General features: G+C 42.7%; 1 protein-coding gene and 1 long non-coding RNA gene across 3 annotated transcripts; one reads left to right on the top strand and one right to left on the bottom strand.

The window, feature by feature from the left end:
- Positions 1-17,866: 17,866 nt before the first annotated feature.
- Positions 17,867-22,208, top strand: LOC124007495 (claudin-7-B-like). Of its 2 annotated transcripts, XM_046318122.1 has the most exons (5): positions 17,867-18,008; positions 18,201-18,476; positions 20,825-20,989; positions 21,069-21,153; positions 21,326-22,208. In XM_046318122.1, exons 2-5 carry the CDS (start codon positions 18,254-18,256, stop codon positions 21,483-21,485), a joined length of 633 nt encoding a protein of 210 aa, XP_046174078.1. In that variant the 5' UTR covers positions 17,867-18,008; positions 18,201-18,253; the 3' UTR covers positions 21,486-22,208. The 2 variants fall into 2 exon arrangements, with proteins under 2 accessions (XP_046174078.1, XP_046174077.1); XM_046318121.1 differs by having other exon boundaries at positions 17,949-18,476.
- A 1,009-nt stretch (positions 22,209-23,217) lies between these two features.
- LOC124007237 lies at positions 23,218-26,289 on the bottom strand. Its single transcript, XR_006833890.1, has 2 exons — positions 25,464-26,289; positions 23,218-24,761 (listed from the first exon to the last, which is right to left on the bottom strand). It is a non-coding gene; the product is annotated as an uncharacterized LOC124007237 (long non-coding RNA).
- Positions 26,290-27,363: the final 1,074 nt, after the last annotated feature.

Below are 27,363 nucleotides of genomic sequence, written 5' to 3'. Positions count from 1 at the left end.
ATATATACTGAGATCATGTGACAGATCATGTGACACTTAGATTGCACACATGTGGACTTTATTTAACTAATTATGTGACTTCTGAAGGTAATTGGTTACATCAGATCTTATTTAGGGGCTTCATAGCAAAGAGGATGAATACATATGCACACACCACTTTTCCATTTTTTTATTTCTCTGAATTTTTTTAAAACAAGTTTTAAAAAATTAAATTCACTTCACCAATTTTGACAATTTGTGTATGTCCATTACATGAAATTCAAATAAAAATCTAGCTAAATTACAGGTTGTAATGCAACAAAATAGGAAAAACACCAAGGGGGATGAATACTTTTGCAAGGCACTGTAAATTCTCCATCTCCATGCATGTCGCTGACTTGGATGGCTGGAGTCTTTGACAACTTTTTTGGTCTTCCTCTGTCACCACCTAGCATAGAGGTCATGGATGGCAGAAAGCTACCCTCTGTAGCACCTTACTGTTGGATGCTGAGCAGTTGCCATACCAGGCGGTGATGCAGCTGTATAACTTTTTGAGGATCTGTAGACTAATGCCAAATCTTTTCAGTCTCCTGAGGGGGAATAGGAATAGGCATAGTCGTGCCCTCTTCACAATTGCCTTTTTGTGTATGGACCATGATTGCTTGTTGGTGATGTGGACACCAAGGAACTTGAAGCTCTCACCCTTCTGCACTACTGCCCCGTCATTGTGAATGGGGGCATGTTCAGTCCTCCATTTCCTGTAGTCCACGATCAGCTCCTTTGTCTTGCTCACGTTGAGGGAGAGGTTGTTGTCTTGGCACCACACTGCCAGGTCTCTGACCTCCTCCCTATAGGCTGTCTCATCATTGTCGGTGATCAGGCCTACCACCATTGTGTAGTCAGCAAACTTAATGACAGTGTTGGAGTCGTGCTTGGCCATGCAGTCGTTGGTGAACAGGGAGTACAGGAGGGGACTAAGCACGCACCCCAGAGGGGGGCCGTCTTGTTGACGATCAGTGTGGCAGATGTGTATTTGCCTACCCTTACCCCCTGGGGGCGGCCCGTCAGGAAGTCCAGGATCCAGTTGCAGAGGGGGGTGTTTAGTCCCAGGATCCTTAGCTTAGTGATGCGCTTTGTGAGCGCTACGGTGTTGAACTCTGAGCTGTAGTCAATGAACAACATTCTCACATAGGTGTTAATTTTGTCCAGGTGGGAAAGGGCAGTGTAGAGTGCAATTGAGATTGCGTCATCGTGGATCTGTTGGGGCAGTATACACATTGGAGTGGGTCTAGGGTTTCCGGGATGTTGGTGTTGATGTGGGCCATGACCAGCACATGTGAGTTCTAGGAGGGCGGTAGTCATTTAGGCAGATTACCTTGGCGTTCTTGGGCACAGGGACTATGGGGGTCTGCTTGAAACATGTACTGTAGGTATCACAGACTCGGTCAGTGAAAGGTTGAAATCTCAGTGAAGACACTTGCCAGTTGGTCCATGCATGCTCTGAGGACACGTCCTGGTAATCCATCTGGACCTGTGGCCTTGTGAATGTTGATCTGTTTAAAGGTCTTACTCACATCGGCTACGGAGAGAGTGATCACGCAGTTGTTTTGGAACAGCTGGTGTTCTCATGCTTGCTTCAATCTTGCTTGCCTCAAAGAAAACATAAAAGGCATTTAGCCTGTCTGGTTGGCTCACGTCACTGGGCAGCTCATGGCTGGGTTTCGCTTTGTAGTCCGTAATAGTTTGCAAGCCCTGTCACACCCGACGAGCATCAGAGCTGGTGTAGTAGGTTTCAACATTAGTCCTGTGTCATGAGTGTGAGGATCCAAAGGATCGGGTTACAGTAGGGGGGAGGAATGGATGTGGGGCTTTTATGACACCTCACTCGATCGTAAAACATAGGCAGCAGACGATACCTTTTGGGGCCTAGTTTGGGTGATCGGAATGTCTGTGTGCCTTATGAAGAGTTTACCGTCCAAAACTACAACGTCAAACAATGGATACCGGGACAATATATTTCATCCTCCTTATATTGGTAATTATGAGAGATAGAATATGGAAAATGGATGTCTATTTTGTAAAGTTGCATGAAGACGTTATAACGAAAACATTTTCACACGGTGTATGTCATGTTTACATGCTTTGTGTTGTGTGGTAATTATCCAGGATAAAGAGAATGTTTTGTGACAATAAGATTGTGATTGTATTTTTCTAATAATATCACAGCAAATTGTGATACCTTGCCTCGTAACTAGCTGTGCCCAAGGGAACCCAGAGTGATGTCCCCTTTCTACCTGAGGGTATAAAGAATTTGAGTTAACCTCTCCGAACCAACCATACCGGATCCGGGATAATTGTCATCAGCAACGCTGAATAGCATAACGCCACAGTCAAATAATATTACTAGAAAATATTCATATTCATGAAATCACATGTGCAATATTGCAAAACACAGTTTAGCCTTTTGTTTAATCCACCTGTCGTCTCAGATTTTGAAATGATGCTTTACAACGAAAGCAATACAAGCGTTTGTGTAAGTTTATCGATCGCTCGACAAAACAATAAGTACACTTAGCATCAGGTAACTTGGTCACGAAAATCAGAAAAGCAATCAAATTAATCGTTTACCTTTGATGATCTTTGGATGTTTTTACTCACGAGACTCCCAGTTAGACAACAAATTTTCCTTTTGTTCCATAAAGATATTTTTTTATATCCAAATACCTCAATTAGTTTGGTGCTTTATGCCCAGGAATCCACCGGAAAGAGTGGTAATGACAAGGCAGACAAAAATCCCACAGAAACATGTCAGACGTTTTTTATATTCAATCCTCAGGGTGTTTTTCAAATATCTATTCGATAATATATCAGCCGGGACAGTTGGCTTTTCACTAGGACCGGGAGTAACAATGGCCGCCTTTCTCTTTTGCACACAACTCACTCTGAGAGCCCCCACCTATCCACTTACGCAATGTGGTCGTTCACGCTCATTCTTCAAAATAAAAGCCTGTGTCTGAAGACTGTTGACACCTTGAGGAAGCGATAGGAAAAGGAATCTGGTTGATATCCCTTTAAATGGAGCAATGGGAGGCTATGGAACATGGTTTTTTTTAAATAGAAGCCACTTCCTGGTTGGATTTTCCCAGGGTTTCGCCTGCAATATCAGTTCTGTTATACTCACAGACAATATTTTGAGAGTTTTGGAAACTTTAGAGTATGTTCTATCCTAATCTGTCAATTATATGCATATTCTAGCATCTGGTCCTGAGAAATAGGCTGTTTACTTTTGGAACGTTATTTTTCCAAACATAAAAATAGTGCTTCAAGAGGTTAAGAATTAACATATCAGAGTAGAAGGGCCATAAGCTGCAGCTGAGGTCTGCGATTAGTTACAATCCTGAAAGGCAACACGATGTTCAAGAAGATAAAGGAACCTCTTAACAATCCATGCTACTGTTGAGTAGCTGTTCTAAGTACTGTATCTAAGAAAGGTGCATTTAAGCAGGACCATCCTGTTATTCCCTTCAAATCATTGTTTGTCTATACGGCTTTCATCACCACTCTGGGATCATCTATGCGGCTGATTAGCCGTCCTCTGCAGACCACTCTACCAGAATGAGTGCAAGTAAACAGACAACTAAGAATGGACAGTTTGACATCTTGTGGACAATCAGAGACTTACACCTGACGTCGAACCCTTCTCATCAAGCGGTTCCCGGCCCACAAAGGCCTGGACCCAACAGAGATACCCGATGGAGACCTTCAACACATAAATACATACGTTACTTTTTACCCATAAGAGCGGCAGTTCGGGGCAGGGTATTAGGGCTAAACTAAGCGTAGCTTACAAATGTATCCAATAGTTGCTTCTCTTTCTCTCTCATTCTCTCTCTCTTTAAATCTCTGTCTTGTGTAACATGTGTCAGATTGTGTTGGTCCGCTAGGGAGCTGTTGTCGTCATATTAAGTTTCTAATCAATAACCTATACCGTGTGTGTATCTTATGTTATCATTTAGCTTGTTAGTAAATAAATAATAAAATCAATTTGTGTGGTAAGGAATGATCAGTGAGACCCGGGTTTGTGCAGATTTATGGAGACTACGATCAGAATGAGACTGATATGAGGAAATTATTAATTGATGACTGGTATGATATCTATATATTCTTGAGTTAATTCTGGAAACGGTAACTTTTCCCATGGTGCCCCAAATTCCTAATGAGTTAATTGTTACATGATTCATTTAATTAACCTCTTTAAGTCGACCCTCTACTTTTTCGAACATTCTGTTAAAAATCGAGCAACATTTCAGTGCCCTGCTACTCATGCCAGGAATATAGTATATGCATATGATTAGTATGTGTGGATAGAAAACACTCAGACGTTTATAAAACTGGTTAAATCACGGCTGTGACTATAACAGAACCTGCGTTTCATCGAAAAGTGCAGGAAAATCTGATCACTGAAAATGGAAAAATATATCCATGCGCCACTTCAACCCATTGATAAAGGTGAACCACATTAAATGGGGCCGAGGTTGCAATACCTACAGCTTCCACACAATGTCAACAGTCTTGTCATTTGCCTACTATTTGTTTCTTGGTCAAACAGACGCAAGGCAGCTCCTTTCTTCCGGTCTCCGACCGGATATTTTGGTTGAGATTTAGCCGGACATTATATCCAGACGTACAGCTATAGAATATACATCGCCTCGTGATCAATTTGATCGCTTATTAACGTTTACTAATACCTAAAGTTGCATTACAAAAGTATTTCGAAGTGTTTTGTGAATGTTTATCGTCAACTTTTTTAATTTAAAAAAATGACGTTACGTTATAAAACGCTATTTTTTTGTTGATCACACAGTCTTCATAGATCGATATCTAGGCTATATATGGACCAATTTAATCGGAAAAAAAGACCCAATAGTGATGTTTATGGGACATATTGGAGTGCCAACAAGAAGATGGTCAAAGGTAATGAATGTTTTATATTTTATTTGTGCGTTTTGTGTAGCGCCGACTATGCTAATTATTTTGTTTACGTCCCCTGCGGGTCTTTTGGGGTGTTACATGCTATCAGATAATAGCTTCTCATGCTTTCGCCGAAAAGCATTTTAAAAATCTGACTTGTTGCCTGGATTCACAACGAGTGTAGCTTTAATTCAAAACCCTGCATGTGTATTTTAATGAAAGTTTGAGTTTTAACTAGTACTATTAGCATTTAGCGTAGCGCTTTTGCATTTCCCAGATGTCTAGATGGGACGCCTGCGTGTCAGGTAGGAGCAAGAGGTTAAATATAATTATTCGATATATTGCAGTCATCACATTAATGATAGTCACGTCACCTGTATTGATGCTTTGCCTGTTTGATGGTTCGACTGAAGGCACAGCGGGATTTCTTATAATGTCCCGCTCCTTGAAAGCTGCAGCTCTAGCCTTTAACTCAGTGGGGATGTTGCCTGTAATCCATAACTTCTACAGATGCACCATTGAGAGCATTCTTTCGAGCTGCAATACCGCCTGTACGGCAACTGCACCGCCCTCAACCGCATGGCTCTCCAGAGGGTGGTGCAGTCAGCCCAATGCATCACTGGGGGCATGCTGTCATGCAGGTGAAAGAGGACCCAAAAGCGACTTGGCGAAAACAGAGTCTTTAATCCAGAAAAGTGAATACAAACAAAAAAAACACAACTTTCACTCGAAATGACGAGGACCAACTGGAGACTCGATCTTGAACAGCAGGTGAACAGCAGGTTGCCTCGGGAAGGCACTCGAACCAGACAGACTCAGACACTTGCTCACCACGCAGCATCTGAGGAAAACACGACACGACAGGGCGATACACAATCACAGCACGGTGAATTCTAAACAAGGAACCGACAGGACAGGAACGGAACACAAAGGAAGAAATAGGGACTCTAATCAGGGGAAAGGATCGGGAACAGGTGTGGGAAGACTAAATGATGATTAGGGGAATAGGAACAGCTGGGAGCAGGAACGGAACGATAGAGAGAAGAGAGAGCGAGAGAGTGAGAGAGGGAGGGGGAGAGAGAGGGATAGAAAGAGGGAAAGAACCTAATAAGACCAGCAGAGGGAAACGAATAGAATGGGGAGCACAGGGACAAGACATGATAATAAATGACAAACATGACAGTACCCCCCACTCACCGAGCGCCTCCTGGCGCACTCGAGGAGGAATCCTGGCGGCAACGGAGGAAATCATCGATGAGTGAACGGTCCAGCACGTCCCGAGACGGAACCCAACTCCTCTCCTCAGGACCGTAACCCTCCCAATCCACTAAGTATTGGTGACCCCGTCCCCGAGAACGCATGTCCATGATCTTATGTACCTTGTAAATAGGTGCGCTCTCGACAAGGACGGGAGGGGGAGGGAAGACGAACGGGGGTGCGAAGAAAGGGCTTAACACAGGAGACATGGAAGACAGGATGGACGCGACGAAGATGTCGCGGAAGAAGCAGTCGCACAGCGACAGGATTGACGACCTGGGAGACACGGAACGGACCAATGAACCGCGGAGTCAACTTACGAGAAGCTGTCGTAAGAGGAAGGTTGCGAGTGGAAAGCCACACTCTCTGGCCGCAACAATACCTTGGACTCTTAATCCTGCGTTTATTGGCGGCTCTCACAGTCTGTGCCCTGTAACGGCAAAGTGCAGACCTCACCCTCCTCCAGGTGCGCTCACAACGTTGGACAAACGCTTGAGCGGAGGGAACGCTGGACTCGGCAAGCTGGGATGAGAACAGAGGAGGCTGGTAACCCAGACTACTCTGAAACGGGGATAACCCGGTAGCAGACGAAGGAAGCGAATTGTGAGCGTATTCTGCCCAGGGGAGCTGTTCTGCCCAAGACGCAGGGTTTCTGAAAGAAAGGCTGCGTAGTATGCGACCAATCGTCTGATTGGCCCTCTCTGCTTGACCGTTAGACTGGGGATGAAACCCGGAAGAGAGACTGACGGACGCACCAATCAAACGACAGAACTCCCTCCAAAACTGTGACGTGAATTGCGGGCCTCTGTCTGAAACGGCGTCTAACGGGAGGCCATGAATTCTGAATACATTCTCAATAATGATTTGTGCCGTCTCCTTAGCGGAAGGAAGTTTAGCGAGGGGAATGAAATGTGCCGCCTTAGAGAACCTATCGACAACCGTAAGAATCACAGTCTTCCCCGCAGACAAAGGCAGACCGGTAATGAAGTCTAAGGCGATGTGAGACCATGGTCGAGAAGGAATGGGGAGCGGTCTGAGACGACCGGCAGGAGGAGAGTTACCCGACTTAGTCTGCGCGCAGTCCGAACAAGCAGCCACGAAACGGCGCGTGTCACGCTCCTGAGTCGGCCACCAAAAGCGCTGGCGAATAGACGCAAGAGTGCCTCGAACACCGGGATGACCAGCTAACTTGGCAGAGTGAGCCCACTGAAGAACAGCCAGACAGTGGAAACAGGAACGAAAAGGAGGTTACTAGGACAAGCGCGCGGCGACGCAGTGTGCGTGAGTTTGCTTAACCTGTCTTTCAATTCCCCAGACTGTTAACCCGACAACACGCCCATAAGGAAGAATCCCTCGGGATCAGTAGAAGCCACAGAAGAACTAAACAGACGGGATAAGGCATCAGGCTTGGTGTTCTTGCTACCCGGACGGTAAGAAATCACAAACTCGAAACGAGCGAAAAACAACGCCAACGAGCTTGACGGGCATTAAGTCGTTTGGCAGAACGGATGTACTCAAGGTTCTTATGGTCTGTCCAAACGACAAAGGAACGGTCGCCCCCTCCAACCACTGTCGCCATTCGCCTAGGGCTAAGCGGATGGCGAGAAGTTCACGGTTACCCACATCATAGTTGCGCTCAGATGGCGACAGGCGATGAGAAAAATAAGCGCAAGGATGAACCTTATCGTCAGACTGGAAGCGCTGGGATAGAATGGCTCCCACGCCTACCTCTGAAGCGTCAACCTCGACAATGAATTGTCTAGTGACGTCAGGAGTAACGAGGATAGGAGCGGACGTAAAACGTTCTTTTAGAAGATCAAAAGCTCCCTGGGCGGAACCGGACCACTTAAAACACGTCTTGACAGAAGTAAGAGCTGTGAGAGGGCAGCAACTTGACCGAAATTACGAATGAAACGCCGATAGAAATTAGCGAAACCTAAAAAGCGCTGCAACTCGACACGTGACCTTGGAACGGGCCAATCACTGACAGCTTGGACCTTAGCGGAATCCATCTGAATGCCTTCAGCGGAAATAACGGAACCGAGAAAAGTAACGGAGGAGACATGAAAAGAGCACTTCTCAGCCTTTACGTAGAGACAATTCTCTAAAAGGCGCTGTAGAACACGTCGAACGTGCTGAACATGAATCTCGAGTGACGGAGAAAAAATCAGGATATCGTCAAGATAGACAAAAACAAAGATGTTCAGCATGTCTCTCAGAACATCATTAACTAATGCCTGAAAAACAGCTGGCGCATTGGCGAGACCGAACGGCAGAACCCGGTACTCAAAATGCCCTAACGGAGTGTTAAACGCCGTTTTCCACTCGTCCCCCTCTCTGATGCGCACGAGATGGTAAGCGTTACGAAGGTCCAACTTAGTAAGGCACCTGGCTCCCTGCAGAATCTCGAAGGCTGATGACATAAGGGGAAGCGGATAACGATTCTTAACCGTTATGTCATTCAGCCCTCGATAATCCACGCAGGGGCGCAGAGTACCGTCCTTCTTCTTAACAAAAAAGAACCCCGCCCCGGCCGGAGAGGAAGAAGGCACTATGGTACCGGCGTCAAGAGACACAGACAAATAATCCTCGAGAGCCTTACGTTCGGGAGCCGACAGAGAGTATAGTCTACCTCGAGGAGGAGTGGTCCCCGGAAGGAGATCAATACTACAATCATACGACCGGTGAGGAGGAAGGGAGTTGGCTCGGGACCGACTGAAGACCGTGCGCAGATCATGATATTCCTCCGGCACTCCTGTCAAATCGCCAGGTTCCTCCTGAGAAGTAGGGACAGAAGAAACGGGAGGGATGGCAGACATTAAACACTTCACATGACAAGAAACGTTCCAGGATAGGATAGAATTACTAGACCAATTAATAGAAGGATTATGACATACTAGCCAGGGATGACCCAAAACAACAGGTGTAAACGGTGAACGGAAAATCAAAAAAGAAATAGTCTCACTGTGGTTACCAGATACTGTGAGGGTTAAAGGTAGTGTCTCAAATCTGATACTGGGAAGATGACTACCATCTAAGGCGAACATGGGCGTAGGCTTCTCTAACTCTCTGAAAGGAATGTCATGTTTCCGAACCCATGCTTCGTCCATGAAACAACCCTCAGCCCCAGAGTCTATCAAGGCACTACATGTAGCACCGAACCGGTCCAGCGTAGATGGACCGACAAAGTAGTACAGGATTTTGATGGAGAGACTTGAGTAGTTGCGCTCACCTGTAGCCCTCCGCTTACAGATGAGCTCTGGCTTTTACTGGACATGAATTAACAAAATGTCCAGCAACTCCGCAATAGAGGCACAGGCGGTTGGTGATCCTCCGTTCCCTCTCTTTAGTCGAGATGCGAATCCCTCCCAGCTGCATGGGCTCAGTCTCAAAGCCAGAGGAGGGAGATGGTTGCGATGCGGAGCAGGGAAACACCGTTGATGCGAGCTCTCTTCCACGAGCCCGGTGACGAAGATCTACCCGTCGTTCTATGCGGATGGCGAGAGCAATCAAAGAGTCCACATCTGAAGGAACCTCCCGGGAGAGAATCTCATCCTTAACCACTGCGTGGAGTCCCTCCAGAAAACGAGCGAGCAGCGCCGGCTCGTTCCACTCACTAGAGGCAGCAAGAGTGCGAAACTCAATAGAATAATCCGTTATGGACCGTTCACCTTGGCATAAGGAAGCCAGGGCCCTAGAAGCCTCCCTACCAAAAACTGAACGGTCAAAAACCCAAATCATCTCCTCTTTAAAGTTCTGGAACTTGTTAGAGCAATCAGCCCTTGCCTCCCAGATAGCTGTGCCCCATTCTCGAGCCCGGCCAGTAAGGAGTGAAATGACGTAAGCAACCCGAGCTCTCTCTAGAGTATGTGTTGGGTTGGAGAGAGAACACAATCTCACACTGCGTGAGAAAGGAGCGGCACTCAGTGGGCTGCCCGGAGTAGCAAGGTGGGTTATTAACCCTAGGTTCTGGAGGCTCGGCAGGCCAGGAAGTAACAGGTGGCACGAGACGTAGACTCTGGAACTGTCCAGAGAGGTCGGAAACCTGAGCGGCCAGGTTCTCCACGGCATGGCGAGCAGCAGACAATTCCTGCTCGTGTCTGCCGAGCATGGCTCCTTGGATCTCGACGGCAGTGTAACGAGCGTCTGAAGTCGCTGGGTCCATTCCTTGGTCGGTTCCTTCTGTCATGCAGGTGAAAGAGGACCCAAAAGCGACTTGGCGAAAACAGAGTCTTTAATCCAGAAAAGTGAATACAAACAAAAAAACACAACTTTCACTCGAAATGACGAGGACCAACTGGAGACTCGATCTTGAACAGCAGGTGAACAGCAGGTTGCCTCGGGAAGGCACTCGAACCAGACAGACTCAGACACTTGCTCACCACGCAGCATCTGAGGAAAACACGACACGACAGGGCGATACACAATCACAGCACGGTGAATTCTAAACAAGGAACCGACAGGACAGGAACGGAACACAAAGGAAGAAATAGGGACTCTAATCAGGGGAAAGGATCGGGAACAGGTGTGGGAAGACTAAATGATGATTAGGGGAATAGGAACAGCTGGGAGCAGGAACGGAACGATAGAGAGAAGAGAGAGCGAGAGAGTGAGAGAGGGAGGGGGAGAGAGAGGGATAGAAAGAGGGAAAGAACCTAATAAGACCAGCAGAGGGAAACGAATAGAATGGGGAGCACAGGGACAAGACATGATAATAAATGACAAACATGACACATGCTGCCTGCCCTCCAGGAAATTTACAGTACTCTGTGTTAAAGAAAGGCCAAGAATATCATTAAAGGCAAACTCCACCCAAAAACTATCTTTTGGTATGTTTCATTAGTCCATTGTTGATGTAGTCCCTAAATGTCAGCAATAACGTTTTCAAGATACATAACTTTAAAGATGCAGAAATACAGCTGGTATGATGCATTTTGCATCAGCCACCTGAGCTATGGGGGAGCAGTGCCACAACGCATTATATTTGATTATGAATGCTGCTCCTTCATGGAACTACCTGTCAGCAAAGTCTTTCGTTTGCAGGCGCCTCTCGCACCAATGCACCAGCCACCCCCAATGTACCAGCTGATGAAATTGGGTTTGCACACCTCAAGAAATTCTGCACAAACTGTCAGATTCTGTCTCAGGGAAGCTCATCTGCGTGCAGTTCGGCGTCATAAACGACTTCAGTGGGCAAATACCTTCGATGACGAATGGCACGCTGGAAAAGTGTGTTCTTCAAGGTTGAACTGTACTGGGCAGATGGCAGAAAGCGTGCATGGCGTTGTGTGGGCGAGCGGTTTGCCCCAGAGTGCCCCATGGTGGCGTTGGGGTTATGGTATGGGCAGGCATAAGCTATGGACAATGAACACAATTGCATTTTATTGATGCAGATTTGAATGCAGAGATACCGGGACGAGATCCTGAGGCCCATTGTTGTGCCATTCATCCACCGCCATCACCTCATGTTTCAGCATGATAATGCACGGCCCCGTGTTTTAAGGATCTGTACACATTTCCTTGAAGCTGAAAATGTCCCAGTCCTTCCATGGCCTGCATACTCACCGCACATCACCCATTGAGCATGTTTGGGATGCTCTGGATCGACGTGTAGGACAGCATGTTCCAGTTCCCGTCAATATCCAGCAACTTCACACAGCCATTGAAGAGGAATGGGACAACATTCCACAGGCCACAGTCAACAGCCTGATCAACTCTATGTGAAGGAGATGTGTCGAGTTGCTTGTGGTCACACCAGATACTGACTGGTTTTCTGAGCCACACCTTTTTTTAAGGTATCTGTGAACAACAGATGCATTTCTGTATTCCCAGTATTTGAAATCCATAGATTAGGGGCTAACATTTTTTGTTCAATTGACTGATTTCCTTATATGAACTGTAACTCAGTAAAATCTTAGAAACTGTTGAATGTTGCATTTACATTTTTGTTCAGTGTATAAAGGCAGGTTGGTCACAAAGTCATAAAATCTGATTTGAAACCTTAACAACACTGCTAACCCTTACGCTTAGCCCTAACCTTAAATTAATACCAAAAAGCTTATTTTTGATTTCATACATTTTTACTAGCCAATTTAGACTTTGCTGCTGGCCCATCTAGAGGAAAACGCTCAGTGCTGCCTCCAGGTCAAGATTCATGAAAATAAACGTCAACATGCCATATACACTGAGTGTACAAAACATTAGAAACACCTGCTCTTTCCATGACATCGACTGACCAGGTGAATCCAGGTGAAAGCTTTGATCCCTTACTGATGTCACTTGTTAAATCCACTTAAATCAGTGTAGATGAAGGAGAAGAGACAGGTTAATGAATCATTGTTAAGCCTTGAGACAATTGAGACGTGGATTGTGTATTTGTGAATGGGCAAGACAAAATATTTAGGTGCCTTTGAATGGGGTATGGTAGTGGGTGCCAGATACACCGGTTTGAGTATGTCAAGAACTGCAATGCTTCTGGGTTTTTCACGCTCAACAGTTTCTTGTTTGCATAAAGAATGGTCCACCACCCAATGGACATCCAATCAACTTGACACAACTGTGGGAAGCATTGGAGTCAACATGGGCCAGCATCCCTGTGAAACACTTTCGACACCATGCAAAGTCCATGCCTGGAGAATTGTGGTTGTTATGAGGGCAAAAGAGGGTGTAAGTCATTAGGAAGGTGTTCACTCAGTGGATATTCTATGTGTGAGCGTCACATGGCTCTATGACATTGTCAATTGAAGCACCAGCCCATGATTTGGTGATTTGGTCACACCAAAATGTTGTTGCAGGGTTACAGAAAATGTTTTTTAAAAAAAGGTAATTCAAAGTGCTTCATTAAGAAGTGTACATGGTATGATTCAATAAATACATTGTTGTAACATGTCCATGCAGGAATGCATGATTCCAGATATTTACATGTGATTATCATGATTTTTGAGTTCGACAATTAGGCAATAGTCCCATAATCTATTATTTTACTGTCATAATAGGGTTTTAGAATTCAATAGAGATTCATTTGTCTGCCTCATTCGGGGCACAAATATCACATATCATAAATTCATTTGGGGCTCATTCACCACCTGAGGAAGTGGTTAGCTTGATCGCTAACTCTTATATAGCCTAATATTAAAGCTAGGCCTACTGAAAGTTAGCTGTGTTATTGATGTCAGTACATTTTATTCATATGCACTCACCTTGAAATTGAATGGCAGACATGAGTGCCATTGTTCAATATTAAGAGTTGATAAATACAATCCAGGCCTACAGAAAGCTGGGACTCTCTTCTTTTCTACAGTAACAGCAGTGGTTTCTTTCAAGACAGCATTTTTCCCGCAGTTACATTTGGTTTTTTATTGAGCAATCAGAAAGCATTTTTCTCTCCTGCTATGAGAGAAAGTGCACTGCATCAAAGCAGCAAGAAGGAACTCTGTGGAGCCCAGACGACTGTCTGATTGACCAGAAGGCTAGGTGAAAATGATTTGAAAGTGTTGCCTATTCATTCAACCAGTTTGAATACAAAAGAAGCCATCCACCCTTGATGGGCGATCAACAGAAAAATAGCATATTTGAGAGCATGTGAGAAGTCTTGAGGGTTTGGTAAATGACAACAATGCAGACAAAGTTTTAGAAGTTGTTCTTCTTGATATTCGATGAAGTAATCTCAAATTTAATCAGCTGTTTTTAAGAATGTAACTGCAATCGATTGCCATTTTTTTCCTAATCCAGGCTGATTACAGTTACTTCATATTTGTAATCAGATTAAGAAATCCCTGTTAATAGATTCCTTGCTCAAAAGCACATTGGCTGCTTTTTTACGTTGTCAGCTGAGCTATTCGAAACCAGCAACCAAAGCCAACGTTCTATTTGATAGGCTACATGCCGCCTTCTCAGTAACGGTAACAGAACAGTTTTTACATGGCTGCAATATGTGGCTGTTTATCTAGTTTACAGCAGCCACCCTAAATTGCTCTGGATAAGAGCCTCTGGTAAAAGCCCAAAATTTACGTTTAAATAGAAAGCATGCCCTTGTATTACTCTAATGAGCTCTGCCCCCCAGAGTTGGTCCGGACCGGACAGGACTAAATCTAAACCAATCATAGACATCGGTGTTTTACAAGTTTGGACAGCACAGTACAGTACAGCACAGTACAGTAGAAAACAGTAGAGTTAGTTCATACAATAGAGTACAGTACAGTACAATACAGTACAGTAGAAAACAGTAGAGTTAGTTCATACAATAGAGTACAGTACAGTACAATACAGTACAGTAGAAAACAGTAGAGTTAGGTCATACAATAGAGTACAGGACAGTACAATACAGTACAGTAGAGTTTAGTTCAGTAGAGTGGAGTAGAATAAAGTAGAGTTTAGTTCAGTAGAGTGGAGCAAAATACAGAACAGTACAGTAAAGTACAGTAAAGTACAGTAAAGTACAGTAGGGTACAGTACTGTGACGGTTACAGAAATGTATTTCTTGCTGTGACTGTGATATGTGGTTATCTACGTTAGTTGAATGCACTGACTGTAAGATAATCTGGATAAGTACACTAGAACATGGTAGAGTTAGTTCATACAGTGGAGTAGAGTACGATACAGTACAGTAGAGTTTAGTTCAGTAGAGTGGAGAAGAATACAGAACAGTACAGTAACGTACAGTAAAGTACAGTAATGTACAGTAAAGTACTAGGGTACTGTACAGTAACAGTTACAGAAAATTATGTATTGCTATGACTGTGATATGTGGTTATCTACCTTAGTTGAATGCACTGACTGTAAGTCACGTTGGATAAGAGTGTGTGCTAAAAGCCCAAAAATATAAATGTAAAAAGGAACGCTTGTAAAGCATGCTAGGTATTATTTGAATGAGCTCCACCCCCCAAACAAGACCAAATTTGGTCGGTCCGGACCAAATCTGAACCAATCATAGACATCTATGGTTTACAAGTTTGGACAGCACAGTATAGTATAGGACGGTACAGTACAGTAGAGCACAGTAGAGTTCAGTACAGTAGATTAGAGTAGAGTTTAGTTCAGTAGGGTGGACTAGAGTTCAGTACACTAGATAACAGTACAGTAATGTACATTAAAGTACAGTAAAGCACAGTAGAGTACAATATAGTACATTACACTGTACTTTACTCTGCTGTGCTCTACTATGCTGTCCAAACTTGTGAAACACAGACATCTATGATTGGGCCAAATCAAGGCCTTTCCAGACCGGACCAAGTCTAAACCAATAAAAAAGATGTCTATGTTGAGCCAAATCGAGACCGGTCGGACCAGACATCTGTGGACGTTGAAATCAAAGACGATCCAGACCGGATCAAATCTGAACCGATCATAGACGTTGATTTTGGGCCAGTCCGGACTAATCAAATTTGAACCTGTCATAGACGTCTATGGACGGACCAAATTTAAACATCATTTCAACATCCATGGACATCGGTGTTAGGACAGTGCTCACTGGGTTGTATTTAGCATCTACTTTCCACTGCTGTACCCCTGACTGCATCCCTGCACATTGATATGATGGTAATGATCTTGTGTATAGCCTACCTTCTCATGTTTGTTAGTCTTAGATATGTTGAAATTTTGTTTAAAAAAAAAGGTATTTGACCTAGTTATTGAAGATTGCATTGTTGAGAAAGAGCTCGTAAGTAATCATTTCGCTGGATGGTTCTACACCTGTTGTATCCTGTACATGTGAGAAGTAGACTTTGATTTGATTTTTCACAGTAAGCCTGGGATGATTTTCACGATAAACCTTAGATAGTCTCAAATCAAATCAAGTTGTATTTGTCACATACACATGGTTAGCAGATGTTAATGTGAGTGTAGTGAAATGCTTGTGCTTCTAGTTCTGACAATGCAGTAATAACCAACAAGTAATCTAACCTAACAATTTCACAACAACTACCTTATACACACAAGTGTAATGGGATGAAGAATATGTATGTAAAAATATATGAATGAGTGATGGTACAGAACGGCATAGGCAAGATGCAGTAGATGATATAGAGTACAGTATATACATATGAGATGAGTAATGTAGGGTATGTAAACATATAAAAGTGGCATTGTTTAAAGTGGCTAGTGATACATTGTTAGAGGAATTTAACTCCTATATGTTCATTAAAAAATTCAATTAAAACACTCTGTCCATTTCTAAGAATTTGTAAGATACTTATTTGCATATAATGGACAGAGACCAGTTTCAAAATGAATCAGTAGTGTTTATTTTCCGAGAGCTCTGGTCATAATACCATGTACATTAGTTTATATACCTCACATTTCATCATAAATGTCTCTCCTCCTCTTAGATACAATGGCAATATAGTTCACAAGCCTTCCCACATTGTCTGCCACCTGTTAAACAATCTACTACAAGCCCAAGGTCTCTCCCCTCCCTGGGTAGGGATAGAATGTTTTGTGAGGAACACAGTATTACAGCCGGTCTGACGATAGCTCCATTCGTTTCTAACAAGGAACAGAAAGTCCTTGTTCTAATTCTTGACTAAAACTACTGACATTATATTCAGTATTATGATTATAATAATATTCATACATTCATACAGTAACATAGTAGTATTCTGTTTAGTTATAGTTCTAAGTTAAATGTATACATAATTTAGTCATTATTCATAAAAATCACATGACATACATGTATTACATAAAGATGGCAAGATCCAGTAGATGGTATAGAGTACAGTATATACATATGAGATGAGTAATGTAGGGTATGTAAACATTATATTAAGTGGCATTGTTTAAAGTGGCTAGTGATATATTTTTACATCACCTTTTCCATTATTAAAGTGGCTGGAGTTGAGTCAGTATGTCTGAGGACATCTGAGGGTTGGAACTAAGATTGGAGTGATTGGTTGATTGGCAAATACACTTGGAGTCCAACGCAATTAGGAAATAGACTTGTTTGTATATTTTCTCCCTAAATCAATAGTTGATCTAATTCTAATCCATTTTTTAAATATATATTTTTTTATTCTGCCCCTAACCCTCCTTTCCCCTGGTCAGAGGACTTGGTGGAAAACATAAAAATAAATATATATATATATATATATATATATATATATATATATATATATATATATATATATATATATATATATATATTTTTTTTTTTTTAAATATATATATAAACGTAACATACAACAATTTAAAATATTTTACTGAGTTACAATTCATTTAAGGAAATCAGTCAATTTAAATAAATGATGTCTGGCCTTGATCTTTGGATTTCACATGACTGGGCAGGTGAAGAAGGCAGATGTGGAAAGCGGGGTAGGGACATAATAAAACATTATAAAAAATATAAATAAAAAAGTTGATTATACATGATGTAAGTAATGTTATTTGATATACTTAATTATATCTGCTAATGTCATAGCTAATCTATCCCCTAGAAAAATAAACTGAACACCTGGAATAGGCCCCTATGCCTGAGCACAAGAGATCGGCCCTTGATTTAGGGGATTTTCTTCTTCTTTTTTCTTTTCTTTTTTACAATTTTAAACTTCACCAAATAATTTGTGAACGATTAGTCACAGCATCACATTCGGGAAATTATTGAAGTTGAACGGTTTGGTTTCATTATACTGCGACAGAAACGGTGACATCATGAAACCTATCGAAGGTGAATGACTCGAAACTGTGCGCGTTCCCGCCCCTTTGTGAGGAAGAGACCTTAAAAACGCTCGTCCCCGACCGACCCTCATTATAATAATCAAGGTGCGGCTTGGCAACAGGTGCTGAGAAATTCTACAGTTTGCGTTTTAGAGGTGAAGCTGCCAAGTTGTTTTTATAGTTTGCAGAAAGCAGTCGCTACTTTCTAAAACAATTTGACAAAAGAGAGCTCTTTTTGAAGACATTAATTGTGTGAACGCGTGAAGGGCTGCTTTTCTCAAACAGGTGGACAGTAATTTCCTCTTCGTGCCAATCAAACTATTTGTTGTCTTTATTGTACTACACAGATTATTCAAGGTCAGTGACATTCCTAAAACTCGGTTTGCTTCAAGGAGTTGACATGGCCAACTCGGGACTCCAGATTCTGGGGTTTGCCCTGTCGCTACTGGGTCTGATCGGGTTAATTGTCGGCACAATCCTTCCGCAGTGGAAAATGTCCGCCTATGTCGGGGACAACATCATCACAGCGGTGTCTATGTACCAGGGATTATGGATGTCTTGTGCATTTCAGAGTACCGGCCAGATCCAATGCAAAGTCTATGACTCAATTCTGCAACTTGACTGTAAGTAGGCTAATGAATTTGTTTTATATATAAAATTAGTTTCATTTTCCAGTATGAAACTATTAGTGGAATGAGTACAATGTCAAAAGTTAATGTTGAGAACAAGCTGTTTGAATTTGCTAGGCGAGGGAATTAACGCGCGCCCCTGCTATAGATGACGCATGCGCCGTGTCTTATTGGAAACCTGATAATGTTCTATAGAACTGCCACACCTTGTGTGCGATTTACGACTCATACTTAGTGTCCATCTTCTATGTACATTTTTGGTTGCTTTGTTATTGATATTCAGTAACTTAGCCCCAATGGACTCTATCCAACATTTTTCTTTGTCCATTATATGGGGCTACTCCTATTTCATCTCACCATCGGTTCACGATATCAGGGGATATAACCAAACACAGGCTACTGGAGGAATGCTTTGTATTCACGTTGGTTCGTGGACATAGCTGTGTTGCGCAGTTACCAATAGGGTAATGGTTATCCAGACAGCCATTGTCCTGTGCCATGCCCTCATCCGCCTATGGGAAAAACCCTTATTAACTAGCTGCAGGCAGTATCGAGGGGGGGACGAGTTGTTGGCATGGGGGTAAATCAAGCCTTGATCTCTGCTCTGTTTAGTCAACACGCCATTGACTGGACTCACAGGTGTGACAGTCTGCGTGCACAGTCGGCAAGAGGCACAGATGCATTCCTCATCTAGCCTATTACTGAATAAAACTGGCTCGCGGCGATATTTTCCTGTTTAGCTTCCTACCCTACTGGTGTTACAATATATGCAATAGTACAATATTCGCTTAAACCAACAATCACTAAATCATGACATTGCATAAATGTAGGCATGGCCCAAAACGTTAGCCTCTGACTACACTCCCTGCCAACTGCCCCCTGATAAAAGTGCTTGATCCTGTATCTCAACAAGTAGTTTAAGTAGCGACTTCTGTCCACTACATCCTACTCTATCAAATGTATTTTATAAAGCCCTTTTTATATCAGCCGTTGTCACAGTGCTTCTATAGAAAGCCAGTCTAAAACCCCGAAGAGCAAGCGATGTAGAAGCATGGTGTTTAAGTAACTCTGGTCTCAATCAGCAGACACATTGCGGTGTCTAGATGTGTGAGTTAAGTGTGGCTTGCTGGGTGAGTGCCATCCATTCCATTCATATTTTCACACTTCGGCAAAAGTGCACCTCTAAAAGACTATGCTCTCAGACATTGAGAGCATAGGCTTTACTGAGCTGCTTTGAGCTCCCTGACTGCATGGTAGTTTTAGTGGCTGTAAAACCACTGTTTGACTTGTGTATCAACTATTTTGATAAGGAGTCTATAAAACGATATAGCTTTATCTCTTATACTCTTTTGCTTGTATGCTTTATCATATCTGCAAACATGAACACAAGCCATGTCTGATAAAGGCATTGTAATCAAACCAGTGGTCAATGTAACAAGTAAATAAATAGCTTTATGTCAATTGCATTGCACTGATAGCAGGAAGGTGGAGAATTACCAGATATGCGGAACTGTAGAAATTTATTGGTTTGTGCCAAATGCTTATTTAAATTTCTTCATGCGTTCCAGGTAAGCAATGATTGCGGTGTACTGTTTTTCTTATGCCAATTGCAATCTGTGGAACTGGAGTTTTTCAGAAATGCATAGTTTCAGGCGTCGGTATGTTGTCTAAATGCTTCCTGGCTCGTATATGGGTGTTATGAGGCCATATTAAATCATTTTACTGTCAACAGCCATTTTGATTTGGGATCTTGTGAATGTCACTTGTAACCTAAAGCGAGATCTACTTGCTGTGGGAGGGTCTAGCTAGCCAATAGTGAGAACGTCCCTCATAGTGAAACCCAACTCCCCGTCTGTCTCATGACTGGTCTAACTGGTTCCTGACTTGCCAACTGAGCCAGAGGGGGAGGGGTGGCGCACACTTACCCTCATGGGGGTTTCCGGTTGAAGCCGGTTTCTGTTACACCTGACTAGAGGTGCATTGGGGGAGGGAGTGGTTGAGGCAAAGATGGAGAATATCAGTGTTTAGTTTGCATGTATTGTTTGTGGCTACACTGCTCTCAGGTTTCAATAACCTGGATATGAAAGCTAAACACCTAATTGGGTTCAACTTTATATTCCTGTAACTGAAACTTGTGGCTAATTCAAATTATTTGGTTGGATAAATCAAACATTTGTCAATGGTTATTTATTCACTCAACCATCCATATCGACTTCCCCTATCAAACTAACTTATCTCAGCTGGGGAGAAAAACAGGAGGGCCATGTAATGCACCATATATTATTTGTTTGCCACCCAGAGATGTCCTGGTGTATTAACCCTGTCCTCCCCCAACTCACCAGCTGCACTCCAGGCAACGCGTGCCCTGATGATTGTGGGCATCATTGTGACCGTGGCTGGACTGGGTGTGGCCACCATGGGAATGAAGTGCACCAACTGTGGGGGAGATGACAAAAACAAGAAGTCTCGCATCGCCATGACCGGTGGCATCGTCCTGCTGATTGGATGTGAGTTACCTTGAAATTGGCTCTTGATTCTCTGTATGCTCTGATGGTTTAACCGCTAACATTTCGTTCCCCTCCATAGCTCTGTGTGCAACTATCGCCTGCTCGTGGTATGCTAACAACATCATCAAGGAGTTCTACAACCCATTCGCCCCTGTTAACTCCAAGTAAGTACTACTGAATCTCTCTTTGGTTAACTTCCCTTTAGTGCCCCTCTTATCACCTGGAGTCTTTAATTCACTGTCTTCATGGTGTTGAATGCTGGAAGTTGCTTTCCATTGTTCTGTTATGCATGTCATTGTACAGATACTGTTGCTAACACAAACCCTCATCTTCTAGGTATGAGTTTGGTTCAGCCATCTTCATTGCCTGGGCTGGAGCATTCCTGGACATAATTGGTGGTGCCATGCTTGCAGCAACCTGCCCCAAGGGCAAACCTAAGGCCAAATACCCCATCGCCTCCACTCGTCCCCCCAGCAGCAGCAAGGAGTACGTTTGAGTTTCATGGATGCTGTAGGAAAACTTAGGAATCTGCAGCGCATCAGTCCAACTCAACATGACATTTTGGTCCGTCAGTCCTTTTTTAAAACTACGTGTTATTATTTTTCCAGGGTATACCCTCAGCTACAATAAATCAGTAAGGATGTAATTAAGAGATGGTTCTAGAGGACTGCTCATGATGTTTACTTGTAAGGTAGAGCAGATGTTGAGTGTTGGCCTCAGAACTTTTTTACATCCCTTCACTTTTCCAATTTCTATTACTGTAGCCTACATGGACAGGCCAGATGACTATGTAATGATGGGGCCATCATGCTTTGGTATTACATTACAACGGTCAACCATACCATAAGCTGTTTCAGGAGCCAATCGGGAAATGCAAGCCTATATCTAGATTTATAATGATTACGCTAGATACAACATTTTGAATTATACAACACACGTGACTCTGTCAAGACTTGTAATTTCTGAAGGCCTGAGACTGTTCTCCCACAACTAAGATTGTTGACTATTTGCTGTGATTCACTTAATGCCATTATCAGCGGTAAAGGTGTACTCTGATTTTGGCAACTTAAAAAAAAAATTGGCTAGTAACCTAAAATGTATGCTTCAAAAGGATCAAATGTATTCTCCTTTTCCCAAGAGTAGTTTTGTAATACTGCCACATTTTTAATATTTAACTTTTTGAGATTGTCTTCTGTAAATAAATAAAATGGTGACAAGTTGTGGGTTCTGGTTTACTGTGTCTTATGATGTGGGATTCCATGCCAGATATGCAGATGTTTCAAGAAATCTTGTTTATACATAAATTGCAGTAGTCTTGAATGGACTAAAGTCCAGAGTTCTCAGCTGTTTTGAACATGGCAATAACATAGGTGTTGTGTTCCACTGCCCAGACATGGCATGCATCAACCAATGGTTGGGGTGCCACGTCATCGACTGAGATTGCTATCCAGGTGTTTTAAGACCTAGCAGGCGTCCGCAACGCCTGGTCAGAGAAGACTCCTAGGATGTGGTTAGCTGATACTTAAAATGCCTAACTAGGAGTTGAAGACCTGTTAGGTGCGGCAATGTCTAAGCTCTGGAACCCGGTCTTTATGATCCTCATGGAGCTTGTTTCACATTGCAGCCAACAGTGCAGGCCATTGCCAACTGACTTATCTACAAATCACCTTGCATCATAAATAACGACTTATAATTATTTGTAGGTCAGTGAGTCACAATTTTACTTGTGATATATTATTTATCTAGGTAAAAATGGTTTAGATCCCCTTGAACATGGTCTGGTAGCCTGGCTGGTAGAGTTGGGCCAGTAACCAAAAGGTTGCTGGATCAAATCCCCGAGCTGACAAGGTAAAAATCTGTTTGGCTCCTAAGCAAGGCAGTTAACCCACTGTTACCCAGGCAGCCTTCTGCACCTCTAATTCAGAGGGGTTGGGTTACATGTGGAAGATGCATTGTTGTACAACTGCCCCCCCCCCCCCTAGTCTCTCTGGCATGTTTGGGGGATGGGTGGAATGAGCTGCATGAAGCTATAAAGCTCACAGGCAGGGGAATCTAACAATGTACATTAAGTTCTCTCAAATCAGTGAGTTAGGGACTATTTTTGAAATGTTCTGTCTTCAACTGTGAGCTTGTGACTTAGTCTTTAGAAATGAACCTATACAAACAGGTTTTTATTACAAATGAATAAAAGACTGAGGGGTTGAGTAAGACACAGATTTTGGGCTGAGGACTGTTCCTTTGACTTTATCGCTATCTGGTGGTGCATACTATCATTACACAACAGCGGATCACATTCTAACAGTGGTTCCCAAACAGGGTTACTTGACAGAGGGTACTTGAGAAGACTCATGAGATAATAGTCCTACTGGTATAATGCACATGAGGGAATATGTCAGGGGTACTCCGGGCAGAGCAAAATTCACTTGGTACAATAATTTAAATATTTAACTATTTTCTTAAAACCGCATGGTTGGTTAAGGGCTTGTAAGTTGTATTTGGCACAAAATGTGATTTGATAATTGAAAAGGGTTGGAAAACTAGCAAGTAGATTCAAGGAGGATTTAGAAAACACGTTCTTGACAAGTGAATTGATTTAAGCTAAACCCTGCTTGTATATCTCTGAGGGGTAGATTTTATAACTTTACATCTATTAATCTTGACAGATAAGACTGAGCCAAACTGAACAATGGTTACATCAAAACAATGTATTCCTCACAGATCGGTGAGTCTTACACCAATTTCCTTGAGTTGCTCCTCCATGTAGCGACCTGCTTCATAGCTGGGTTTAACATAAGTTAGGCTACTTATCTGAATGCCACATGCCTTTTCTAACAGATGTGGCATTATGGTGAAGAATATAACAGGAAGCTGGTTGTAAAAAATGTGTATATTACACCTTGATGCAGGGATACATAAAGTTCCATAAATAGTTCACAGTGGGAAGTCTTTTTGTCTAGCAACTCAGGGGTAAAAGTAACATACAGTACAACATATGTTATCCTAAGACAATGATTGTGACATGTTACAATGGAAAATTAAAGCCTTCAGTTTATCTAACACGTTTTACAACAAATTTTACAATTAGTTTGCACCAAAACGAGACAGTGTTGTCAACTGTCAAAAACTAAAATAAGTGTTGTCAACATATGTGAAACACTGAAAAAAGCGTACATAATGTAAAATAAATAATATTGTGAAAACACTGCCCAGCACTATGAGTAGCTGCTTTCTCAATTAGATATAGGTTGGATTGACACAAATTAAAATAACATCTTGGATGGAGTGTTTAAAATATAGACACTAAAGACTGTACAACAAACAAACAGGTCCACTCATTTTGAAGGGGCAGGTCTTGATGGGTAGGGCCTTCTCTTGTGTGCTTATGTTTCAGCCTGTCCAGACCCAAATCTATCCTAATTGCTCCCCTCTCCTCAGGACACAAAGTCCCCCCTTCAAAACCAGAACAGCAGCTGAAGCAAAGATGCACTGTTTTTTTTTTACTTCTATTTCCTTGGGACAGACCTTCCTGTGTCTAGGAAGAGCTAAACTACATGTGATGCACATGCTACTATTGTAAACTTTGCAATGGGCACCTGAATTGGACATTGTCCAGAAACAAGTGGTACACACTTCAGAATTTCACAAATGAGCACAACAGCCTCTTGAGGTCTGGACACTATCAGAGTTGTTCAGGCAACAGGAGAGATATTGATTGATATGGGGAGGCCATTGTGTTTCATGACATCATCCAAGTCGTCATCCTCTATAACCACTGTAAACGAAAGGGGGGAAAGACTATGAATATCAATATCTTGACAGATGAATGAACAACATTCTACATAAATTCTACAAAGGCCAGTCTGATTCTGATATGTTACGTTTGGTATGATTAGTAGGTGGTCGTAGAACACAAACGTCTAGCAACCCAAAGGTTGCAACTTCAAATCTCTTCATGGACAATTTGAGCTAATTAGCCCATTTTCAACTACTTACTACTTTTTTTAGCTACTTTGCAACTACCTAGCAAGCTTGTTAACCCTGCCTCTAACCTTAACCATTTAGCAAACCCTTCTCCTATAAACGAACTCTTAAACCTAACCACTAGCCTAGCTAACGTCAGCCAGCTAGCTAACATTAAGCGAGCTAGCTGACATTAACCTGACATTCGCTAGAATTCGTAACATATACTCTTGGCAAATTCGTAACCATTTGTAAATTTACGAAATTCGTAACATATAATACGAATTGTAATTCGTACCATATCATACAAAATGAGTGATGGACATCCACATATGAATACATACCATACGAAACGTAACATATCATACTAAATGAGTATCTCGGGTTTATGTACAGAATAATACGAAATGCTCTGAAACCAGGTAGATAATTTAGTCACGGGCAGTTCAGTTTCTTTCAGCGCAATTCTAGTTCCTCGTCTTTTGCTTGTTGCCCCATCATCTCCGACACTCACCTCTCTTCGACCGTCCTATTTGCCCTAACTTCGGGGCCCGTTGGCCTCGTCTCCGCTGGGGGGAGTCAAAACTCAGCACACCCCTGTTGAATCCATTCCACAAACCAGGCACCTCACCCGACTCGAGTGGGATTACTGAGCTGGGCTGGAGGACGCCAGAGGGTGGTAGAAGCTCGGGCATTGCCGTTATTCCGTACATGTCCAGTGGTTGAGGTGCGCTTTCTTGGCTCTTTCGGTTTTTCTCTGTCTCTAGAATTCTCGACACCTCCGCAGCGTCCGGGCGCTGCTTCTCCTTGTCCTTGCTTCCACAACAGTACAACATGCAGGATACCGGCAGATATTTTTGTGTCGATGAGATAAATATCGTTGTCGCTGGCTAAAGACGGAGTTAAAATGGAGAATGTGGTAGATAACAAAACTGAAGAAAATCAACTGTAAACATATTTCACACTTTAGCAGCACAATTTCCCTGCTGATCGGGAATACATTTCTGTCAAATGTCAAAGACGATTAAAATACAACATTCTACAGGCAAATCAAAACGTAAACATGTCACAAAATGTGTTGACGTGTGCAGACCAATACCCTTGTGCGTCCATTGCGCAAACCTCATCCCACATGCATTTAATGGTTTCCGTATCACTTTTCAGACATAGTTATTATGGCAATATAGCCTTTTGGTGCACATTATTTCAAACCTTTTCTATAACTAGTGGTCAGCGCAGAGGGTCCTCTTCACAGTTTTCCCATTGCGAAGTGTTGTGATTTTACTGTCGAACATATGCCCACTCCCAATTCGCAGTGTCGACGTCTTAAAGGTGTAGTAGGCTAGACCGTCAATGATAAATGCGTTATTACAATTCGGGATTTCCCAAACACGCATCTGATTGCGTCATGACGCACACAGTTCTGGGAAGTATGTCACGTAGATATGAGCATCTAACACGTAGATATGAGCATCCATAGGCTAACAGACTATAATAATCATCATGCGGTATTATTGATCATGCGGTAAAACTGATCATGGTCACTGCATCAAACATATGCTAACAAGTGCCGCCTCTAGCTTTGTGAGTGGAGATTGAACAGACAGAGAGACAGACACCAGGCAGACATGGTCAGTGAATACATGTTTCAGACATCTGTCCGGATTCATTTAGATGACATGTTAAATTGGTCTTTCTGTTCTATGAGTCATCTAACTTATCAGAGTGAGGTGTTATTGAGAACCTGCATGGTATTTAGCTTTACATCCTGCTTCTCATGGTGAGAGAATGTGAAAAGGACTTGGTGTTGTTCATGACAGGCTGGGTCTGTATTACAAAACAAGACAATAATGTCCAATATGTCTGTCCATTCACTCCCCTGCTTCAATAACAGCCTAAGTGTGGAAGAGTGAGTGAATGTAGGATAGTTCTGTTTGATCCTCACATACAGTATGTCTTCATTATTATTTCTCTTCCTGGCCATCCTCAGTTCCTGGAAATGAGAGCTGCATAAGAGGGCAACTAAGGGTTTTGGTGTTGAGAGACAGTAATATCTTATTGATAGTGCTATGTGCACAAGAGTTATAGGGCTTTAGAATGTTATCATCATTTAGAAAAAATATCTGACAAGAGAGATGGATAGAGTAAGGTAGGTCTAATAAGTTTTTTTTAAAGCAATACTGAAGGTCTTTTGTTTTATTTGTGCACCCTTGCGTACAATTAATTGAGTAATATTTTCCACATGATGTAAGTTTCGGAGTAGCAGTGTGACTAGTTTGACATTAAGCTATTCCCTCACCCGCTTTTTGACCCTGTGTTCAGAGTTGAGAAACAAGGCCTATCCCTGACATTGAGTGTTCAAGGTTGACAGTCTTGGGACAGTTTTTAGGAACGTATATGTCTTTGATGATGAG

Source organism: Oncorhynchus gorbuscha, linkage group LG20 (genome assembly GCF_021184085.1).
Source record: "Oncorhynchus gorbuscha isolate QuinsamMale2020 ecotype Even-year linkage group LG20, OgorEven_v1.0, whole genome shotgun sequence".
Lineage (NCBI taxonomy): Eukaryota > Metazoa > Chordata > Actinopteri > Salmoniformes > Salmonidae > Oncorhynchus > Oncorhynchus gorbuscha.
This window is presented reverse-complemented; position numbering and strand designations above follow the sequence as displayed.

Coding starts and splice junctions, on each gene's coding strand:
- LOC124007495 (XM_046318122.1), top strand. CDS start 18,254: ATGGCCAACTCGGGACTCCAGATTCTGGGGTTTGCCCTGTCGCTACTG. Junction 20,990..21,068: donor CATCGTCCTGCTGATTGGAT/GTGAGTTACCTT, acceptor TCCCCTCCATAG/CTCTGTGTGCAACTATCGCC. Junction 21,154..21,325: donor TTCGCCCCTGTTAACTCCAA/GTAAGTACTACT, acceptor CTCATCTTCTAG/GTATGAGTTTGGTTCAGCCA.